General features: G+C 52.0%; 2 protein-coding genes across 3 annotated transcripts in view; both read left to right on the top strand.

Annotated features, from left to right (window-relative positions):
* LOC107291967 (transcription elongation factor SPT5) overlaps nt 1-1890 on the top strand; it is a gene marked incomplete at its 5' end in the record, with an annotated part of 9852 nt that extends 7962 nt beyond the window's left edge. The window contains 3 exons of the mRNA XM_015821020.1: nt 385-594; nt 844-939; nt 1372-1890. Of these exons, the coding sequence (XP_015676506.1) occupies nt 385-594; nt 844-939; nt 1372-1515 (450 nt within the window). The remainder of the gene's footprint in view (nt 1-384; nt 595-843; nt 940-1371) is intronic.
* A 2088-nt stretch (nt 1891-3978) lies between these two features.
* On the top strand, nt 3979-19265 carry SUPT5H (SPT5 homolog, DSIF elongation factor subunit). 2 transcript variants are annotated; one of them, XM_015821040.1, is made up of 29 exons: nt 3979-4090; nt 4214-4355; nt 4829-4894; nt 5804-5815; nt 6559-6628; nt 7056-7124; nt 7246-7311; nt 7504-7534; nt 7929-7997; nt 8748-8999; nt 9447-9536; nt 9924-9994; nt 10310-10415; nt 11238-11331; nt 11545-11681; nt 11952-12107; nt 12470-12616; nt 13425-13571; nt 13939-14064; nt 14553-14637; nt 14940-15044; nt 15309-15411; nt 15579-15697; nt 15934-16030; nt 16110-16268; nt 16913-17081; nt 17764-17967; nt 18215-18310; nt 18753-19265. In XM_015821040.1, exons 1-29 carry the CDS (start codon nt 4010-4012, stop codon nt 18891-18893), a joined length of 3210 nt encoding a protein of 1069 aa, XP_015676526.1. In that variant the 5' UTR covers nt 3979-4009; the 3' UTR covers nt 18894-19265. The 2 variants fall into 2 exon arrangements, with proteins under 2 accessions (XP_015676526.1, XP_015676525.1); XM_015821039.1 differs by lacking the exon at nt 5804-5815.
* The last annotated feature ends 123 nt before the right edge of the window (nt 19266-19388 follow it).

The raw sequence follows: 19388 nt of genomic DNA, 5'->3' as shown, positions 1-19388 counted from the left end.
CCCCCCCCCTCCCAGATGTGAGGCATCCTCCCCCTCTCCTGGCCTTCACCTTGTTTTTTAATCGTCTTTGCCCCTTTTTAAATGTCTAACTTTTATAAACTCTTTAATTTTTAATATTGTACCGTACACCGCCCAGAGTCCCTCTGTAAAGGAGATGAGTCTTGTCAAAATTTGCAAAAGAAATAAATAAGCCCCCCTTTGGAAAGGCATCTTTGCTGCTTCTCCAAGGACATAAGTGGCACGTGGGTTGATGGGTGACCCCTTGTAGGTCCAGCCAATCGTTCAGGTCCTGAAAGGGTGGGAGTTAAGTGGTCTCTTCCACTGTCTCCTGCCTAGAACCGGCCCTGATTTTCTCATGGGATCTCTCTTTCTCTCTCTCTCTCTCCCCAGGCTAGCCCCAGCCCCAGCCCAGTGGGCTATAGCCCTATGACCCCAGGGGCTCCTTCCCCAGGAGGTTACAACCCTCACACCCCGGGCTCTGGGATTGAGCAGAGCTCCAGCGATTGGGTCACCACCGATATCGAGGTCAAAGTGCACGACACGTACCTGGACAGCCATGTGGTGGGGAAGACCGGAGTCATCCGTAGCGTGAATGTAAGTGGCTGGATAGCAACTGGCCCCTTGTAGGTTATTCCTGGTTCTTGAACATCTTTATGGCTACCGTTTCATGTTGATCAAGGAGAGGGATTGGCTCCCGCAGAGCCAAGGATAGATTATCTTGTCACCAGAGGTAGGTGAGCTTTCCTGTTATTGATGCTTCCAGATTGTCACCTGGGTGGTTTTCTTTTCTTTTTTTTTCTCCTCTCTCCCTCCCATTCTTTCCTCCCTTATCTGCCCTGCTAGGGCGGGATGTGTTCAGTCTACGTTAAGAAATGTGAAAAGGTAGTCAGCATTTCAAGCGAACACCTGGAGCCTGTGACACCAGCCAAGAATGATAAGGTAGGTGGAAGCATTCTCCACCAGGCAGCCTTGTCAGTCAGTCTGTCTTATCTACCATCCATCTAATCTAATCTAATCTAATCTAATCTACCTTCCATTAGCTAGCTATATTATCTATCGTTTATCTCTTTTCAAATGACTCGGCAGCTTACAGCATAATAAACATTTTAAACACATTAAAATCATAAAGATACAAAGTGACAGAGAAGACGAAATAAAATCATTAACAGAAGATGGAGCAGGAGGGAGTGGATACACGAGTGTGGGCTGGGCTGGGGGCTGGATTAGCTTTGAATTAGTCGAGCACCCCCAGTGTGAAACTCTGGTCAACACAGTTGTTGGGAAATGGGTGGCCCTTTAACAATGCAAAATGCTCTCGGGGAAGCCTGGCTTTTTAGCCAAATAGCTCTTGAGTTTTCTCCTGCCTTGCAGGTCAAAGTCCTCTTGGGAGAAGACCGCGAAGCGACGGGGATGCTGCTGAGCATTGATGAGGGAGACGGCATTGTCCGCATGAACCCAGAAGAGCAGCTCAGAATCCTCAACTTGCGTTTCCTCGGCAAACTCGTAGCAGCTTAGCAGGACGGAGAACAACAGTGGGCTGTGATTAGGGTTTCCTTATGTTTTCTGCTTCCCTATTTTTTTCATTTAGCCGGTTTCCTCCCGACTGCACCGCCAAGGTTTTGTACAGATTTGCTCCTGAAAAAGGTTTATTTTTTTTTATGTGCGTGTGCGCGTTTCTTCCTGCTGGCCGTTTTTCCCAGCACTGCGGGTGGCTGCTTGAGCGAGGGACAATCTTGCAATTGTGTTATGACGTGACTTCAGCGGAAGAGCTGCCACCAGTGGAACACCAGGCCCTGCCGTTCCCCTCCTCTTCCGTAGCACTTTATGACCTCTTCATCACCAAAAAACATCCAACCTCTGTAGCTTGTTTAATAAAATCATCTCCTAAAACTTCTTTGAATGAGGCTTATGTGGCCTGTAGCCAAAGGATTCAGTGATTCTCAGAGGAAAAGACTTTATCTTGTGAATTCCTACCTACACAAGTTTGTTTATCATCTATCTATATCATCTATCTTATCTGCCTACCATCCATCCATCTCATGCTCATTTATTCAGTCACCCACTCACCATCCACATCTACCTCTATATCTATCCAATAATGATCTATATCCCTCCTTCCATCACCCTGTGAGGTGGACCAGGGCGCAAGAGGGCAGCTGGCTCCAAGTCCTCCAGGAGGGTTTCTTGGCTGAGGGGGGCGACTTAACCCCCCTTCCAAGCTCCCAGAGCGTCTTGACTGCCCAACTTCCACTAGGTAGGTGCCTGCCATCTCTCTCTCTCTCTTTTTCTCATTTATGTATTGGATTTATTTATTTATTGTATTTATTACACTTTATTTCTTACCTTTCTTAAATTTAAATTATTTATTGAATGTTGGAGCCTGACTCCCATCATCCCCAGCTGCCAGAGAGGCGGCTGCGGCTGATGGGAATTGCCACCGGCCACTCTCGCCCAGCACGAGGGATGCGCATCCCGGTCCAGATGGCACCCAGCCGCCGCATCCGAGCTCTGCCATTGGCTGGGACGCTTGCCGCAAGCCAGCCAATCAGCGCCTTTAACGACACGGCCCGCCGGCTGGAAAATAGAATCGCCGCCTACTTCGGGCGTGGGTTCTGAGGAGCGAGCGAGGCGACAGGCGCCGGCCTAGAGCGGCCGTTGTGACGTCATCCGTCCCAGACCCGCGGGAGTCTCCTGTCGAATCAGCGCGCCGACTCCCCCATGACGCGCTCTTCTCCGAGTCTCGCGAGACTTGGCGGGATCTCCGCGTTAGGAGGCGGGGGTCTCTGCTTTCCTTCGAGTCGCCCCTGTTCGCCCCTCTCGGGGAGGAGGAAGCCGGGCGAGGGACCGAGGAGCTGGTAAGCGGCGCCGAGGAGACCCGGAACGACCTTTGACCCTCTCCGGAGCCCCTCCCGCCGGGGGATTTCCCCGCCCGCGTGGCAGACTTCTTGGATTACAGCTCCCATCCTCCCCAGCCACTGGCCCGGTGCTCCCCAAGGGCGCTGGACTACACTCCCCATTCTCCCCGGTCTCCTCTCCGAACCGCAAGTCCTATCCTCCCCTCCGGGGCGGCCCCGCCCTTTCAAGGGCCGGGACTGCGATGCCCATCATCCCCAGCCCCCTTCCGGCCAGACGTTGCTGGGGCTGCCCCTCCCCCAAAGGGCTTTTTCTTGGCGGGTCCGTTGGTTTCAAGATGGACGAGGCGCAAAGTAATTTATAAGCATAAACACTCCGTAGTAATAATTCTTTACAAGGTATAAAAATTAAAAATGTTTGACAAGCCGATACTCTTGACAAGGCCGGGGGAGGGGGCGGCACTGTAGGTTGTCTGTTTTTTTCTTTGCTTGTTTGTATCCCCTCTTCATTGTTTTTATAAACGACTCATGGTGGAGAACATACCTAATACTCCTCCTTCCTCCGATTTTCCCCACCACAACAACCCTGTGAGGTGGGCTGGGCTGAGAGAGAGGGACTGGGCCAAAGCCACCCAGCCACCTTTCTGGAGTGGGGTGGAGTATTTCAATTAGGTTCTGCTTGAGGAGGGGGCTGGACTAGAAGACCTCCCAGCTCCATTCTATTCTGTCGCCGTCTCCTGGTGACTGGCCCAAAGTCACCCAGCTGGCTTTCATGCCTAAGGAGGGATCTCTCACTTTCTAGCCTTTCACCACCGGACCAGGTTGGAGGTCTGGCTGGGGGGGGGGGAGAGGGGAACTGGGTCGTCCGAGCGGCAGGCTGGCGCACGCGGCTCAACTTGTGCAAAGGCCCACAAGGGCTGCATGCCCACGCTTGCTGGCCCACCATGTGCGTGGCCCAATTCCAGATAGGCTCGGTAGTGGGCTGGCTCGCTGTCGTATCCCTCACTGGGTGAGAGAAACATTACACGATAGATAGCCTTTGCGCCCAGGGTCCTCCTTCGATCTGTCCCAGTTTGAGCCGACCTCCTGCCCCATCAGGCACATCAGATTTTTCCCTCTGGGCTTCTCTTCTTCCACGGCCAGAGAGTGTGGTCAAGATGTCCGACAGCGAAGACAGCAACTTCTCCGAAAATGAGAGCGAGCGCAGCAGTGAGCCTGAGGAGGTGGAGGAGAACGAGGTGAGCCCTGAATTGGGGTTCGAAGTTCCCCTTTGCCAGACTTGGGAACCAACCCTTTCTTCCCAGGAAAGCTGCTTCCATCGAGTTTAGCTTAGCCAAACTGGTTCTCCCTTGTACCTGCAGGCACAAGAGCGGGTCAGCGTTGTAGGAAGCGAAAAAGAAGTGGAGGAGGAGGAGGAAGATGAATATGACGAGGAGGAAGACGAAGATGATGATCGGCCTGCAAAAAAACCCAGACACGGAGGCTTTATTTTGGACGAAGCGGGTAAAAACTCCCCGCCTTAATGGTTTGGGTTTAGGGGTGCAGAACATAGGTCCTCCTCCACTTATGACCATTTGTTTCATGACCAAAGTTATAACAGCACTGGAAAAGGACTTATGAGCGTTTTTCACACTTAGGACCGTTGCAGCATCCCTGTGGTCACCTGATCAAAATTTAGCATATATGTATACGATTACAGTGTTTCGGGATCACGTGATCCCCTTTTGCAACCTTCCAATAAGCAAAGTCAATGGGGAAGGCAGATTCATTTAACGATCATGTTACTAACTTAACAGCAGCCACTTAACAACCGTGGCAAAAAAAGTCATCAATTGGGGCAAAATTCACTTGACTTCCTTGCTTAGCAAGAGACGTTTTGGGCTCAGTTGAGTTGAGGATACACGTTGTATACGGAAAGAAATCAAGTTCTTACTGTTCCTCACAGTGTGGGTTTTCCCTGTTCTCTTTGTTTCCAGATGTTGACGATGAGTATGAAGACGAAGATCAGTGGGAGGATGGAGCAGAAGACATCCTGGAGAAAGGTAGGGCCGACCAGCTTCGTGTGCTGATATCTGAGATTCGGAGAGCTGTAGAGGTCAGGATCAATCAAGACCTTGCAAGTGTACAAGTCCGGCATACCTTTTCCTCTAAGTTCCTGTTTTGATGGGGTTCCTTTTCACCTTCACCTGCCCTCCCCACCGGGCACTCCCTAAATGGGCAGGATTCAAACATCCAGGAGGCTGGCTGGGAATTTGGGAGCAAAATCTCAGTGTCTTGCAGGGTGCCTGGCTTTCGGGAGTGGTTTTCCACCAGCTGAAAGAAATTTAACCAGCTGTCTTTTCAATAGGTTTCTATTTCCCTCCTATTATGATTGGGGAACATTTCTCCTGTTCCAACAATGCACTTCTTAAAGTCTGTTGACTACTTTTCAAAAGTTTGTGTCTTTTTTTTCTTTCTTTCTCCTGTCAGAGCTAGAAATGGTCTCTTCTCCCCTCTGGGATGTCTGCAACCACTTCCCAACCTGTAAAACCCAAATGCTTCTATAAAACTTGTGGTCCTGAGGCTGGGTTAAAACTATGAACGAGTCTTTGGTTGCAGAGATGCACAAGGCTCTATTTTGAGCGGTAGCTGACAGAATGCTAGAGGCGGTGACCGAGTGCCCCTGAGACACCTTCCCCCACCTGCCCTCCCTGGGTCCCGGCCCTTGCCCCCCCCCAGACAACCCCCACCCATGTCCCCAGCACTTCCCTCCCCTCTCCCCCCTTCTTGGTGGCTTCTTTGCGTTTCCGTGCATCTCATTCGCTTCTGCTTGGTTTGTGCCTCATCTTAATTTTGTTCCTTCCGCTTTTCTGTTCCCCATTCACCTCCACCCTGTGGTTGGTTTTGATGGTATTATTTGGCTCATACTGTCCGCCTTTCCACCACCACCACCACCTCCTCCTCCCGAGCAGAAGAAATCGAAGGTAAGACACTTTTTTGTTTTTCTCCTCTCCATTCCAGCTCCTCTCCTCTCCACCAGCTGCCTTCCTTCTCTGCTTCCTTTCAGCCAGGTGGGACGGAATGAATGGGGGACCGTGGGGAGAGGGGAGGGGAGGGGAAGAGCGCCCCACCTGTGGGCTTAGCCGCTGCAGGTAGCGTAGGGGATCTTCCGAGGGTGTCCAGTGGCCCAGGCGTTCAAAAACCGCCTGCAAGATCTGCAGAGCGGCCCCAGCTGAGGCTCCCTGAGTGCCAGTAAAGCTCTGCATAGACAAAGAGTCCGGCCTCAATACAGTTGCTTCTCTTTGCGTGCCTCTTTTCTACGCGCAGGGACTTTCAGGTGTGCAAACATCCCCTCGCAAACAATTACGCAAAGCTACAGTTGCTTTTCTGCCTAAAAAGCTCTGTCTCTCCTTAATATTCTGATAAGGCCAACCTAGCATCAGTGCACAGAAACAGGGCAGGCCCAGCTATCAGTAGCTTCCTGGGGCCCTGCAAGGGCTGCAAAAGTCTTTCTCTTTTCTTTTTTTCCTACCTTCTTCCTTCCTTCCTCCTTTTCCTGAGCAAGTGTTCTAGAGTTGACAGAGAGCAATGGGCTGTCCCAGCCACCAAACTTCACATCTGGAAGCTGCTGGGCCTCCCTTCTTCGGCTTTCTCCTCAAATTTGCCCACTGCCTCTCTGCTCCTCCTTCCTCTCTTGCCCTTTGCCAACTTCTGTCTCTTTTCTTAGCCTCCAACATCGACAATGTGGTGCTGGACGAAGACCGTTCCGGAGCCCGAAGGCTGCAGAACTTGTGGAGGTAATGGGAAAGGGGAGGGGAGAAGGAGGGAGGGAGGAACAGGGCTCAGCTGCCGATAAAGGTTCTGTGTTTCAGTTCATATCTAAATAACGCCATTATTAAATGTTTAGACAAGCCATTTACGTGTTGGCTATAGTTTCGCTTGTTTGTTTATTTTTACATTTCTGAACCTTCCATTCTCCCTCAAAGAGGGACTCTGAGCGCTGTACAATAAAATGTCGAAATATAAAAACAGTATGTAAAAGATAAAAGTTTAGAAGGAGGCAAGAGTGATTAAAACCATTAAAGTTAGTTAAAAGGTGGGTTTTCAGGGGAATAACCAGCCCCACGGCTGCATGCTCCTCTGGACTCCCTACATGAGGGTTGCCACGTTTGGGGAACCTTGGGTTAAATAGATGACCCATTATATATCTCTCTCCTTCTGCAGGGACCAAAGAGAGGAGGAGCTGGGCGAGTATTACATGAAGAAATACGCCAAGTCTTCGGTGGGCGAGACGTGAGTAGGGGTATCTCCTCTGCCAAGAGTCCCTTTCGGTTCCTGATCGGCGGTCCCGTCTCCGTCTCCCGGGTTCTTCCGGCCTTTCAGCCAGGATTTGTTTTTCCTTTGGTCTCTTTAGTGTGTATGGCGGATCCGACGAGCTTTCTGATGACATCACCCAACAGCAGCTGCTTCCGGGAGTCAAGTAAGGGACGGCGGATTTCACCTGTGGGGGGGTTGCACGGAGAGTTTGGGGGGGCCACAGGGCAGCGGCGGTGGTGGTGATGGCTGAAGTGGCTGTGCGGAGACGCCTTGAGTCAGCCCAAGGAGCAGGAACGGCTTGTTGAATGCGAGAAATTAACCTTATGGACTTTGTTTCTCCCCCCCCCCCATTCAGGGACCCCAACCTTTGGACGGTGAAATGTAAGGTAAGTCTTTGTGGGTCAGGATTAGCAGGGGCCCCAGTGGGGGGAACAGCACAGAGGAAGTGGTTGATTGAGTAATAACATCCCACCTCCCCTCCCCACTCTGCCCCCCCCTCCATGTGTCCTTGCTTTTAATGGCTTTTTAGATTTTAACTGCATACTGTAGGCTGCCCAGAGTGCCTCTAGGGTGAGATGGGTGGCCAATAAATTTTATAAACAAGCAAACTCAGTTATCTTCATGAAGTGGCTGCTTCAGGTCAGGTGGCAGGAGCACCGTGGCTCACGCGGTTAGGACGCTGGGTTGGAGCTTAGCTGAAAAGTGGGGGGAGGTCAGGTGGCCCACACGCCACCCTGGAGCCACGTTGCCACCGTTGCTTCTCTTGTGTTCCCCCTCAAGATTGGAGAGGAGCGTTCCACCGCAGTCGCCCTGATGAGGAAGTTCATCGCCTACCAGTTTACAGACACAGTAAGTGGGGTGGAAGGTGGAGAAGGAGGCCTGTTTGTCCCTGGATACGGGAGACCCACGTCCATTCATTAGTCTTTGGCCCTTTCTGACCTGGCTGCCTGGCCATAAAACTAGGAGTCTTTCCTGAATCTTCTGGCTACATGCCGGAGCATGGCTAAGACCTTGGAAGAGGAGGAGTAGAAGGCCTTATCCTGCTTTAAAAGATCAATGGAGGAAAACCAGAGCAGTCGTTCCTTGTACACGAGATCCTTTTACTCTCCTTGTGCCCGACTTTATTTATATTCAGCCGTTACAATTGTTATCAACAATTGACAGCAAACAAACACAATGCTCCCTGCTTATCTTTCCCCAAAGACAACAGCTCTTCGATTGGGCAGAAAGAGGGGGACTGGCCCAGAGTCACCCAGCTGGCTTCCATGCTTAAGGCAGGACTAGAACTCACCGTCTCCTGGTGATTGGACCATGGTCACCCAGCTGGCTTTCACGCCTAAGGCAGGACTAGAACTCACCGTCTCCTGGAGATTGGCCCAAAAGTCACCCAGCTGGCTTTCATGCCTAAGACAGGACTGGAACTCACCGTCTCCTGGCGATTGGCCCAAAGTCACTTGAACCTGCCGCCTCGTGCATGGGGACCTTTTGTGCGTTTCTGGCGATAACAACGGGGAAAGCTTCTCGCTGCATCTTCGCAGCTCCTGCCCCGGCCTGCCCTGAGTTGTGTGACTTCTCCTCCCTGCTGGTGTGTCTTCGCAGCCCTTGCAGATCAAATCGGTGGTCGCTCCTGAGCACGTGAAGGGCTACATCTACGTGGAGGCCTACAAGCAGACCCACGTGAAGCAGGCCATCGAAGGGGTGGGCAACCTCCGGATGGGCTACTGGAACCAGCAGATGGTGCCCATCAAGGAGATGACCGACGTCCTGAAGGTGGTGAAAGAGATGACCAACCTCAAGCCCAAATCTTGGGTGCGACTCAAGAGGGGAATCTACAAAGGTGACATCGCTCAGGTGAGCCCAGTTGAGGTCGGGCATTTTTCAGAGGGAAACTGGGTAACTTTAACCCCTTTCAGAAGACATTTCTGGAGCGTGGGGGAAACCCAGATTCACTTAACAACCGTGTTACTCAATTCACAACTGCAGTGGTTCACTTAACACACGTGGCAAGAAAAGTTGTAAAATGGGGCAGAACTCACTTAACAAGTTTCTCGCTTAGCAACATAAATTTTGGGAGTAGTAGTAGTAGTAGTAGTAGTAGTGAAGGCTGTGACATCTTTTACAAGTTTCCCCCTGTTTAAAGACTGAAAAGGGCACTAACCCAATCAGAACAGAGTTGGAAGGGACCTTGGAGGTCTTCTAGTCCCACCCCTTGCTCAGTTGTGGTCCAGAGTTGAGGACTGCCTGTGTTTTGGTTTCTCCTCCGCCCTGACCAGAGCCACTTCCTTCTTTCTGTGCCAGGTAGACTACGTGGAGCCCAGCCAGAATCAGATCTCGCTCAAGATGATCCCACGCATTGATTTTGATCGCATCAAAGCTCGCATGAGCCAGGTAGGTGATGGGCGACCTTCCAGGAAGTCCTCCAGGTTGAAATATGTTGAGCCTTTTTCACATCCTTATGAGCCTTAATTTTTCTCTCTTAATCGTTGTTAACATTTGGGTGCCTTTGGGGTGGAAGCAGTTGCTCGGTCCTCAGTGTTATAAGACAGCCGTGGCGTTATTTCAAATGTTAATTCCAATCACCTCACATCATCCCAGTGGGATCATTTGTTCTCTTCCTCCAGATCAACAAAGGTGGTAAGGAACGGATACAAAGAAGGCTAAGGTCAAAGCCCTAGAGAAGCCATGGTTGAAGAGTTAAATGCAGGAAGTAAAGAAGCCTCCTTGTCGTAGTGCCTTTTCTAAAGATTTCAGTCCAAATCTCTCTTTCCGTTGCAGAAAGACTGGGTGACGAAATGTAAGAAATTCAAGCGTCCCCCACAGCGTCTCTTCGATGCGGAAAAGATTCGGTGAGTCTCTCGGGCCGGGAGTGGGGAGAGGGCCAGGCTTGGGGTCGGCCTCGGGAAAGGCAGACGGAGCCGAAGAGCACAGAACTGTCTGAAATGGTAGCAGGTCTCCTGCCTGAGCCGGGGGCTGGACTAGATGACCTCCGAGGTCTCTTTCAACTCTGTTATTCTGTTGTGTGGAGAAGCTGCTCTGCGTTGACTTGTCCTGCTCTGCTTTGGCTTAACTAATCCTCGTCAGGGGGGGAGCTGAATTTCCCTGCAGCCCACCCCCTCCCCCCAGCGGGGGCTTTCCCACCAAGCCTCTCTTCCCCCCTTCAGGTCTTTGGGCGGTGATGTGGCCTCTGATGGGGACTTTCTCATCTTCGAAGGGAATCGCTACAGCCGGAAAGGCTTCCTCTTCAAGAGCTTTGCGATGCTGGCTGTGGTGAGAAGGGGGGCTGCTGGGGGGGGATGGGAGTTCACGGCCCACGGACCAATAATCCACAGACCAATATGCCTCTTGTCCCTTTTCATCTAGGCCAGGGGTAGGCCACCTGAGCTCTTTTAGGACTGGTGGACTTCAACTCCCAGAATTCCTGAGCCAGCCACACTGAGGGGAAAGGGAGAAGTTTCCAAGATGAGCCATGCTGGCTCAGGAATTCTGGGAGTTGAAGTCCACCAGTCATAAAAGAGCCAAGGTGGCCTACCTCTGGCCTAGGCCTAGGCCGCTTTATGACTGGTGGACTTCAGCTCCCAAAATTCCTGAGCCAGCCACGCTGAGGGGAAAGGGAGAGGTTTCCAAGATGAGCCGTACTGGCTCAGGAATTCTGGGAGTTGAAGTCCACCAGTCATAAAAGAGCCAAGGTGGCCTACCTTTGGCCTAGGCCTAGGCCGCTTTATGACTGGTGGACTTCAGCTCCCAGAATTCCTGAGCCAGCATGGGGGAACTATGGCCCCCTCATGACTCGTGGACTTCAACTCCCAGAATTCCTGAGCCAGCATTGCTCAGCTTGGAAACCTTTCGCTTTCCCCTCAGCATGGTTGGCTCAGGAATTCTGGGAGTTGAAGTCCACAAGTCATAAAAGAGCCAAGGTTGCCTACCTCTGGCCTAGGCCGCTTTATGACTGGTGGACTTCTACAAAAATTCTCTTCTGCCAGCCAAAGAAGCGTTTTGCCAGCCTGGGATCCAGTTCTGGCTCCTGTCTTTAGACTCCTCTCTGGGTTAATTTGCCCCCTCCCCAACCGCTGGCTCTTTTCCTGACTTCAGATCACCGAAGGAGTGAAACCCACTTTATCCGAGCTGGAGAAATTTGAGGACCAGCCCGAAGGGATCGACTTGGAAGTGGTGACGGAGAGCACAGGTGGGTCCCCTGCCACCTTCTCCTACCTCTCCTTCCTCTTGCTTCCCTTCCTCCTCCCGAGGGGACGCTGCGTGGGTGTGGCAGGTCCTTCGGGGCTCCTGGGAGGAGGACATCAGGCATTCCACGGGTTCAGCTGGGACCAGGCCCCCTTTTCTCCTCTCCCCGTCGGAAGGCCCTCGAGGGAGGCCTCACCCCTTCCTGTTGTGGTTCCAGGCAAGGAACGGGAACACAACTTCCAGCCGGGAGACAACGTGGAGGTGTGCGAAGGGGAGTTGATCAATCTGCAGGGCAGGATCCTGAGCGTGGACGGGAACAAGATCACCATCATGCCCAGGCACGAAGACCTCAAGGTAGGGACCTCTTAACCCAGGGGTCTTCAAACGTGGCCCTTTCATGACTTGTGGACTTCAGCTCCCAGAATTCCCCAGCCAGATGAGTGCACTTCAGTTCTGGGAGTTGAAGTTCACAAATCTTAGAAGTTGCTAAGGCTGAAAAAAATCTGCTGTAACCCTTGGAGTTTCTCTGCCAAAAAAGAAACAAGCCCCCCCCCCCCCACACACTTGTTGCAGGGAGAGCTCTTGTCCCCCATCCTCTCCTCTTTTGTTCCCCCCCCTCCCCAGGATATGCTGGAGTTCCCAGCTCAGGAGCTGCGCAAATACTTCAAAACGGGGGATCACGTGAAGGTCATCGCCGGGCGCTTTGAAGGCGACACGGGACTGATTGTCCGTGTGGAGGAGAATTTTGTCATCCTCTTCTCTGACCTGACAATGCACGAGGTGAGTGGCCCAGCAGCATTTGGAGGGATCCCTTTGGGGCCTCTGGAGTCATGGGTCTGGCTGGGGTGCGCGGGCTGGAGGAGAAGGGGAGAGGAGGATTGTGGGGTCCTTGTGTCTCTCTGAGGCTGGTTGTTTCTTTGCTGACATTTCATGACCCAACTAGGGAACATTATCAGTGTTGGAAGGGAGTGGGGGTTTACTTCACTACCAAGAAAAAAACATCACCCCACCCAGACAGATAGGGCAAGCTACTATAAACAGAGAGAAAACCCCACTCCCTTGTAACACTGATGATGTTCCCTAGTTGGGTCATGAAACGTCGTCAAGAAACATTTAACCACTGCTTCTCTCCCCCTCCACAGCTCAAAGTTCTCCCCCGAGACCTTCAGCTCTGCTCCGAGACCGCCTCTGGTGTGGATGTGGGGGGCCAGCACGAGCTGGGGGAACTGGTGCTGCTGGACCCCCAGACAGTCGGGGTCATTGTGCGCCTCGAACGCGAGACCTTCCAGGTGGGTGTGTGACCCTTCCAGATTGTGTTCAGATTCAGAAATTGCAACCCTGTGACCCTTTGACTGCTGTTGAGCAAGACTGATACGGGGAAAAAAAAAACCCCAAATCTGGCCAGGGGGATCATCGGACCCTCTACCCAGTTTGGCATGAGCCTAATTTCCAAATATCCTGTGCCGTAAAAACAGGAATTGTAACACCAAATCCTGGCAGTACCTTAAAACGGAGTTTCTCAACTCCAGCTTAACTGGCAGGGGAATTCTGGGAGTTGAAGTCCACCCTTCTTAAAACAGCCAAGCTTGAGAAACACTGTTTTAAAAGAAGCTCTTAAAGGATAGTTGCTCCATGCCCCATTTAAGACAGCCAGCCTGCTCAGAAGGCATTTACATGGGAAGGAGGGGAAGCTCTCATTGTCATAGAGAAGGGTCCCAATTGAAAAGCTGGCATAACAATAACAACCACAACAAAAATAATAAGGAAGATATGCCCTCCAGAAGTGTAGGGCCTCATCTCTCTCCCACTCCCAAGCCAGAGGGTATTGGCTTGGGAAGAGCTGCAGAGATGCCATGTGACGTGTTTAAGGAAACGTAAAGTAGTTGCTCTGCGGAGTGAGACGGGCAGCATAGAAATGTAATTAATAAATCGGTGCAGAATTCTCTGCCAGCTTCTCCGCAAGGATCCATCGGCGCAAATCTACCACCCTGAGGCAGAGGATGGACCTGGGGGATACAAGGGGGGCTTCACAGACACCCCCTTGGCCTCCCCTGCCCGCCTAGCTCTAAGCCTCGGTCTCTTCTCCTCCCCACTCAGGTCCTGAGCATGAACAACCAACTGGTGACTGTCCGGCACCAGGCGGTGAATCGGAAGAAGGACAACCGCTTTGCAGTATCCCTGGACTCGGAGCAGAACAATATCCACGTGAAGGACATTGTGAAGGTCATTGAAGGGTCTCATTCGGTGAGCCACCCACCCCCCACCCTCCCGGTCGGGCCTTGAGCTGTGTCTGAACCGCAAGGGGAGAAATGTCTCTCGCTGGCCGGCTTCATCCCTTTAAGGCAGGGGTCTTCAAACTTGGCCCTTTTACGACTTGTGGACTTCAACTCCCAGAATTCCTCAGCCAGCCCTCAGTGAGTTCTGGGAGTTGAAGTCCACAAGTCATAAAAGGGCCAAGTTTGAAGACCCCTGCTTTAATGAAAAGAAGGACTGGTATGTGTGTGTGAGGACCTGTTCTAGGCCCTTCTTTTCAGTCTTGAGGTAACCTTGAGTGGTTGCTGGACGGAGTAGCTTGTCTAGGAGCCCTTGTGACTTGTCTGTCTCCTTCCAGGGCCGCGAGGGGGAGATCCGGCACATCTTCCGGGGCTTTGCTTTCCTGCACTGCAAGAAGCTGGTGGAGAACGGAGGGATGTTCGTCTGCAAGACGAAGCATTTGATTCTGGCGGGGGGGTCCAAGGTGAGGCGGCCCCGAGCGATGGGCGAGGGAGGCCACGATGCCCGTTCTTTTGTGGGTCTGTGAAGGGAACTCGCGGAAGGGAAGCTTCGTGCCAGACCAGCCCTGTTAGGCTGCTCGTAACTGACCTAAATTTGGCTGGCTCCTCTCCTTCTCTCGAGGCTGGGATGAAGGTGGGGGGAGGTCCTGGGCAAGCTGTTAAGTCCATTGATTGATTGATTGATTGATTGATTGCCTTTATTATTTTAATAAATAACTCAAGGTTGCAAACATTCCCAATAAGCCTTCCTTGGCCTGAGAGAGAGGGACTGGCCCAAAGTCGCCCAGCTGGCTTTGATGCCTAAGGCGGGACTAGAATTCACCGTCTCCTGGTGAGGGGCCCAAAGTCACCCAGCCCCCTTTCATGCCTAAGGCGGGACTAGAATTCATGCTCTCCTGCTTTCTGTCTTGGTGCCTTCACCACTAGAGCAAACTGAATTTCCTTTTGGCAGCCCCGGGATGTCACCAACGTCACGGCTGGTGGCTTCGTGCCCATGAGTCCTCGGATGAGCAGCCCTATGCATCCCAGCTCTGGAGGTGGGTAGAAGGAGGGAGCCAGCCCTCTCGGGTCTGGGGGGAGGTTCCCCTCCATCCTTCCCCCTCCCCTGGAGCGATAAGCTAGGTGCCTGTCTGAGATTGGCAGGGCCCATCACATGGCAGTGCCCTCCCAAGAGGACAGGAGGAAAGGCGTTAGATCTGGAAGACACTGGCACCCTGCCTGGGGTGGCCCCAACACCTGTCTTCAGCAAAGGGCCCCATGCACACAACCCCCCCCCTCCACCCCAGGGGCTGCCTGGGAAGGTCCTGCCTCTTGGCACACCTGCTTTTACCCTCTGCAGGGCCACGGGGCGGCTTTGGCGGGGGCGGCATGAACCGAGGCCGGGGGCGCCGGGATAACGAGCTCATTGGACAGACGGTGCGGATTTCCCGAGGGTCTTACAAAGGTGAGAGGTCACCACACTGCTTATTTTTCCCACACCAAAGGCTCAAAGGCTGAGCTATGCTGGCTCGGGAATTCTGGGAGCTGAAGTCCACAGGTGGTAAAGGGTTCCACAGTTGCTCTCCCCCCGCCCCGTCCTAGGAGTTAGAAAAGGATGGACAGAATCGGACTTTGCTCATTTGCGGCTACATAGAGATTCTAGGCTGAACCCTCTTTTAACACCGCCCCCTACACCTGCCTCAGGAGCCTCTGCGCTTGTCTTTTCCAGGCTACATCGGGATGGTCAAGGATGCCACGGAATCCACTGCCAGGGTAGAGCTGCACTCGACGTGCCAGACCATCTCGGTGGATCGGGAGCATCTCACCATTGTGTAAGAGCCACCGGGAGCCAGATTTGAGATGGGGAGGGCGGGAGGGAGGGAGAGCCTGGTTTCAGAAGTCCTCTGCGTAGGACGGAGCAGCTCTGGGCTAGACCCGGGACCCAACCGAGCCGAACGGGATGATGTGCCAGCTTTATCGGACGTTCCTCCTTTTGCAGAGATTCCAAAAAGCCGTCTGGCATGCCCTCTGGCTATGGACGGACCCCCATGTACGGCTCCCAGACGCCGATGTACGCCTCGGGCTCCCGCACGCCCATGTATGGCACCCAGCACGATGGTGAGTAGAAGGAAGCGGGTGGCCCACCCATCTCTCTGGCCAGGAGAGGTCGGTGGGGTTCTTAGCATCTGACCTCGAAGGCCTTAGCGGGTGTTTGAACAACGAGGCTGCTGAATTCCGTAACCTGAGGACACGGTGTGAGAGGGCAGGCTGCCTGAAAAGGGGCTGGCCCCCGAGCTGGTGGAGCCCTGCACCCCAAGGACTGCCTGTATACATGAGGCGGGTCTGTTTTTCAGGAAACCGGACGCCGCACTACGGCTCCCAAACACCCTTACACGATGGCAGCCGGACACCCGCCCAGAGCGGCGCCTGGGATCCCAACACCCCTTCCAGGTTGGCCTTCCGGTCTGGGGAAGGGAGGCAGGGCTGGGGGAGCCCCGAGGCTGAACTGGGTATTTGGCTTCTTCTGCAGGACAGAGGAAGAGTTTGACTACGGTTTTGACGATGAGCCAACGCCTTCTCCCCAAGGCTATGGGGCGACCCCCAACCCCCAGACCCCAGGCTATCCAGACCCTTCCTCCCCGCCTGTTAATCCTCCCTACAATCCTCAGACGCCTGGCACCCCCGCCATGTAAGTGCACCAGCGCTCATGTCTCTTGGCTAGATGGTGGCCCATAGATAGATAGATAGATAGATAGATAGATAGATAGATAGATAGATAGATAGACAGATAGACAGACAGACAGACAGATAGATGATGGATGGATAATGATAGGTAGATAGATAGACAGACAGACAGACAGATGATGGATGGATAATGATAGGTAGGTAGATAGATAGATAGATAGATAGATAGATAGATAGATAGATAGATAGATAGATAGATAGATAGATAGACAGACAGACAGACAGACAGACAGACAGACAGACAGATGATGGATGATGATAGATAGACAGACAGACAGACAGACAGACAGACAGATAGATGATGGATGATGATAGATAGATAGATAGATAGATAGATAGATAGATAGATAGATAGATAGATAGATAGATAGATAGATAGATAGATAGATAGATAGAGAAAAAGAAAGAAAGGAAAAAAAGAAAAGAAAGAACGAACGAACCAAGGACCTCACAAATAGTTCTCTCTTTGAGACGCTCCCCTGGAGCTTCTCCTTTATAGTTGCTGATTCTCTGACTGTGCTAGATCCGGAGTGGGGGAGGGAAATGATGCCCTCCCTGCTCTGAACAGAGCCTCTTGTCTTGCTAAAGGTACAACACAGACCAGTTCTCTCCGTACGCCGTCCCGTCTCCTCAGGGGTCCTACCAGCCGAGCCCCAGCCCTCAAAGCTTCCACCCAGTGGCTCCCAGTCCTGTGGGCTACCAGAACACCCACTCCCCCGCCAGCTACCACCCGACTCCTTCGCCAATGGCTTACCAGGTATGCTTGATACAGCCACCCGATGGAACCTCTCTCCCGCTCTCTTTAAAGCTAGTCCTCAGGGCTGGCTGAGGGATTCTGGGAGTTGAAGTCCACAAGTCATAAAGGGGCCACGTTTGAAGACCCCTGCTTTAAAGCCATCAGNGCACACACCAACCTCACTTTGCCCCATTATGTTGGCCAGTTCCTCCTAGTCAGGCAGGGAAAAAATATTTGTGGACCCTGTTGGTTAAAGTATTCCAACCAGCATAATCTCCCCCCCCCCCCCGTCCTGGCCTTCTAAAAAAGAGCTCCACAGCCTCATGTCGGGAGCCCATGGGGGTCCTCAGCCTCCCAAAATGTTCCTTTCACCTTGTTTTTTAATCGTCTTTGCCCCTTTTTAAATGTCTAACTTTTATAAACTCTTTAATTTTTAATATTGTACCGTACACCACCCAGAGTCCCTCTGTGAAGGAGATGAGTCTTTTCAAAATTTGCAAAAGAAACAAATAAGCCCCCCTTTGGAAAGGCATCTTTGCTGCTTCTCCAAGGACATAAGTGGCACGTGGGTTGATGGGTGACCCCTTGTAGGTCCAGCCAATCGTTCAGGTCCTGAAAGGGTGGGAGTTAAGTGGTCTCTTTCACTGTCCCCTGCCTAGAACCGGCCCTGATTTTCTCATGGGATCTCTCTTTCTCTCCCCAGGCTAGCCCCAGCCCCAGCCCAGTGGGCTATAGCCCTATGACCCCAGGGGCTCCTTCTCCAGGAGGTTACAACCCTCACACCCCGGGCTCTGGGATTGAGCAGAGCTCCAGCGATTGGGTCACCACCGATATCGAGGTCAAAGTGCACGACACGTACCTGGACAGCCATGTGGTGGGGAAGACCGGAGTCATCCGTAGCGTGAATGTAAGTGGCTGGATAGCAACTGGCCCCTTGTAGGTTATTCCTGGTTCTTGAACATCTTTATGGCTACCATTTCATGTTGATCAAGGAGAGGGATTGGCTCCCGCAGAGCCAAGGATAGATTATCTTGTCACCAGAGGTAGGTGAGCTTTCCTGTTATTGATGCTTCCAGATTGTCACCTGGGTGGTTTTCTTTTTTCTTCTTCTCCTCTCTCCCTCCCATTCTTTCCTCCCTTATCTGCCCTGCTAGGGCGGGATGTGTTCAGTCTACGTTAAGAAATGTGAAAAGGTAGTCAGCATTTCAAGCGAACACCTGGAGCCTGTGACACCAGCCAAGAATGATAAGGTAGGTGGAAGCATTCTCCACCAGGCAGCCTTGTCAGTCAGTCTGTCTTATCTACCATCCATCCATCCATTAATCTAATTTAATCTAATCTACCTTCCATTAGCTAGCTAGCTAGCTATCTCTCTATATAATCTATCGTTTATCTCTTTTCAAATGACTCAGCAGCTTACAGCATAATAAACATTTTAAAAACATTAAAACCATAAAGATACAGAGAAGACGAAATAAAATCATTAACAGAAGATGGAGCAGGAGGGAGTGAATACACGAGGTTGGGATGGGCTGGGGGCTGGATTAGCTTTGAATTAGTCAAGCACCCCCAGTGTGAAACTCTGGTCAACACAGTTGTTGGGAAAAGGGTGGCCCTTTAACAATGCAAAATGCTCTCCGGGAAGCCTGGCTTTTTAGCCAAATAGCTCTTGAGTTTTCTTCTGCCTTGCAGGTCAAAGTCCTCTTGGGAGAAGACCGCGAAGTGACGGGGATGCTGTTGAGCATTGATGTGGAAGACGGCATTGTCCGCATGAACCCAGAGAAGATCAAAATCTTCAACTTGCGTTTCCTCGGCAAACTCGTAGCAGCTTAGCAGGACGGAGAACAACAGTGGGCTGTGATTAGGGTTTCCTTGTTTTCTTCTTCCCTATTTTTTCATTTAGCCGGTTTCCTCCCGACTGCACCGCCAAGGTTTTGTACAGATTTGCTCCTGAAAAAGGTTTATTTTTTTTTATGTGCGTGTGCGCGTTTCTTCCTGCTGGCCGTTTTTCCCAGCACTGCGGGTGGCTGCTTGAGCGAGGGACAATCTTGCAATTGTGTTATGACGTGACTTCAGCGGAAGAGCTGCCACCAGTGGAACACCAGGCCCTGCCGTTCCCCTCCTCTTCCGTAGCACTTTATGACCTCTTCATCACCAAAAAACATCCAACCTCTGTAGCTTGTTTAATAAAATCATCTCCTAAAACTTCTTTGAATGAGGCTTATGTGGCCTGTAGCCAAAGGATTCAGTGATTCTCAGAGGAAAAGACTTTATCTTGTGAATTCCTACCTACACAAGTTTGTCTGTCTATCATCTATCTATATCATC

Source organism: Protobothrops mucrosquamatus, unplaced genomic scaffold (genome assembly GCF_001527695.2).
Source record: "Protobothrops mucrosquamatus isolate PMUCROS unplaced genomic scaffold, P.Mucros_1.0 scaffold1232, whole genome shotgun sequence".
In the NCBI taxonomy this organism is placed as follows: Eukaryota; Metazoa; Chordata; class Lepidosauria; order Squamata; family Viperidae; genus Protobothrops; species Protobothrops mucrosquamatus.
This window is presented reverse-complemented; position numbering and strand designations above follow the sequence as displayed.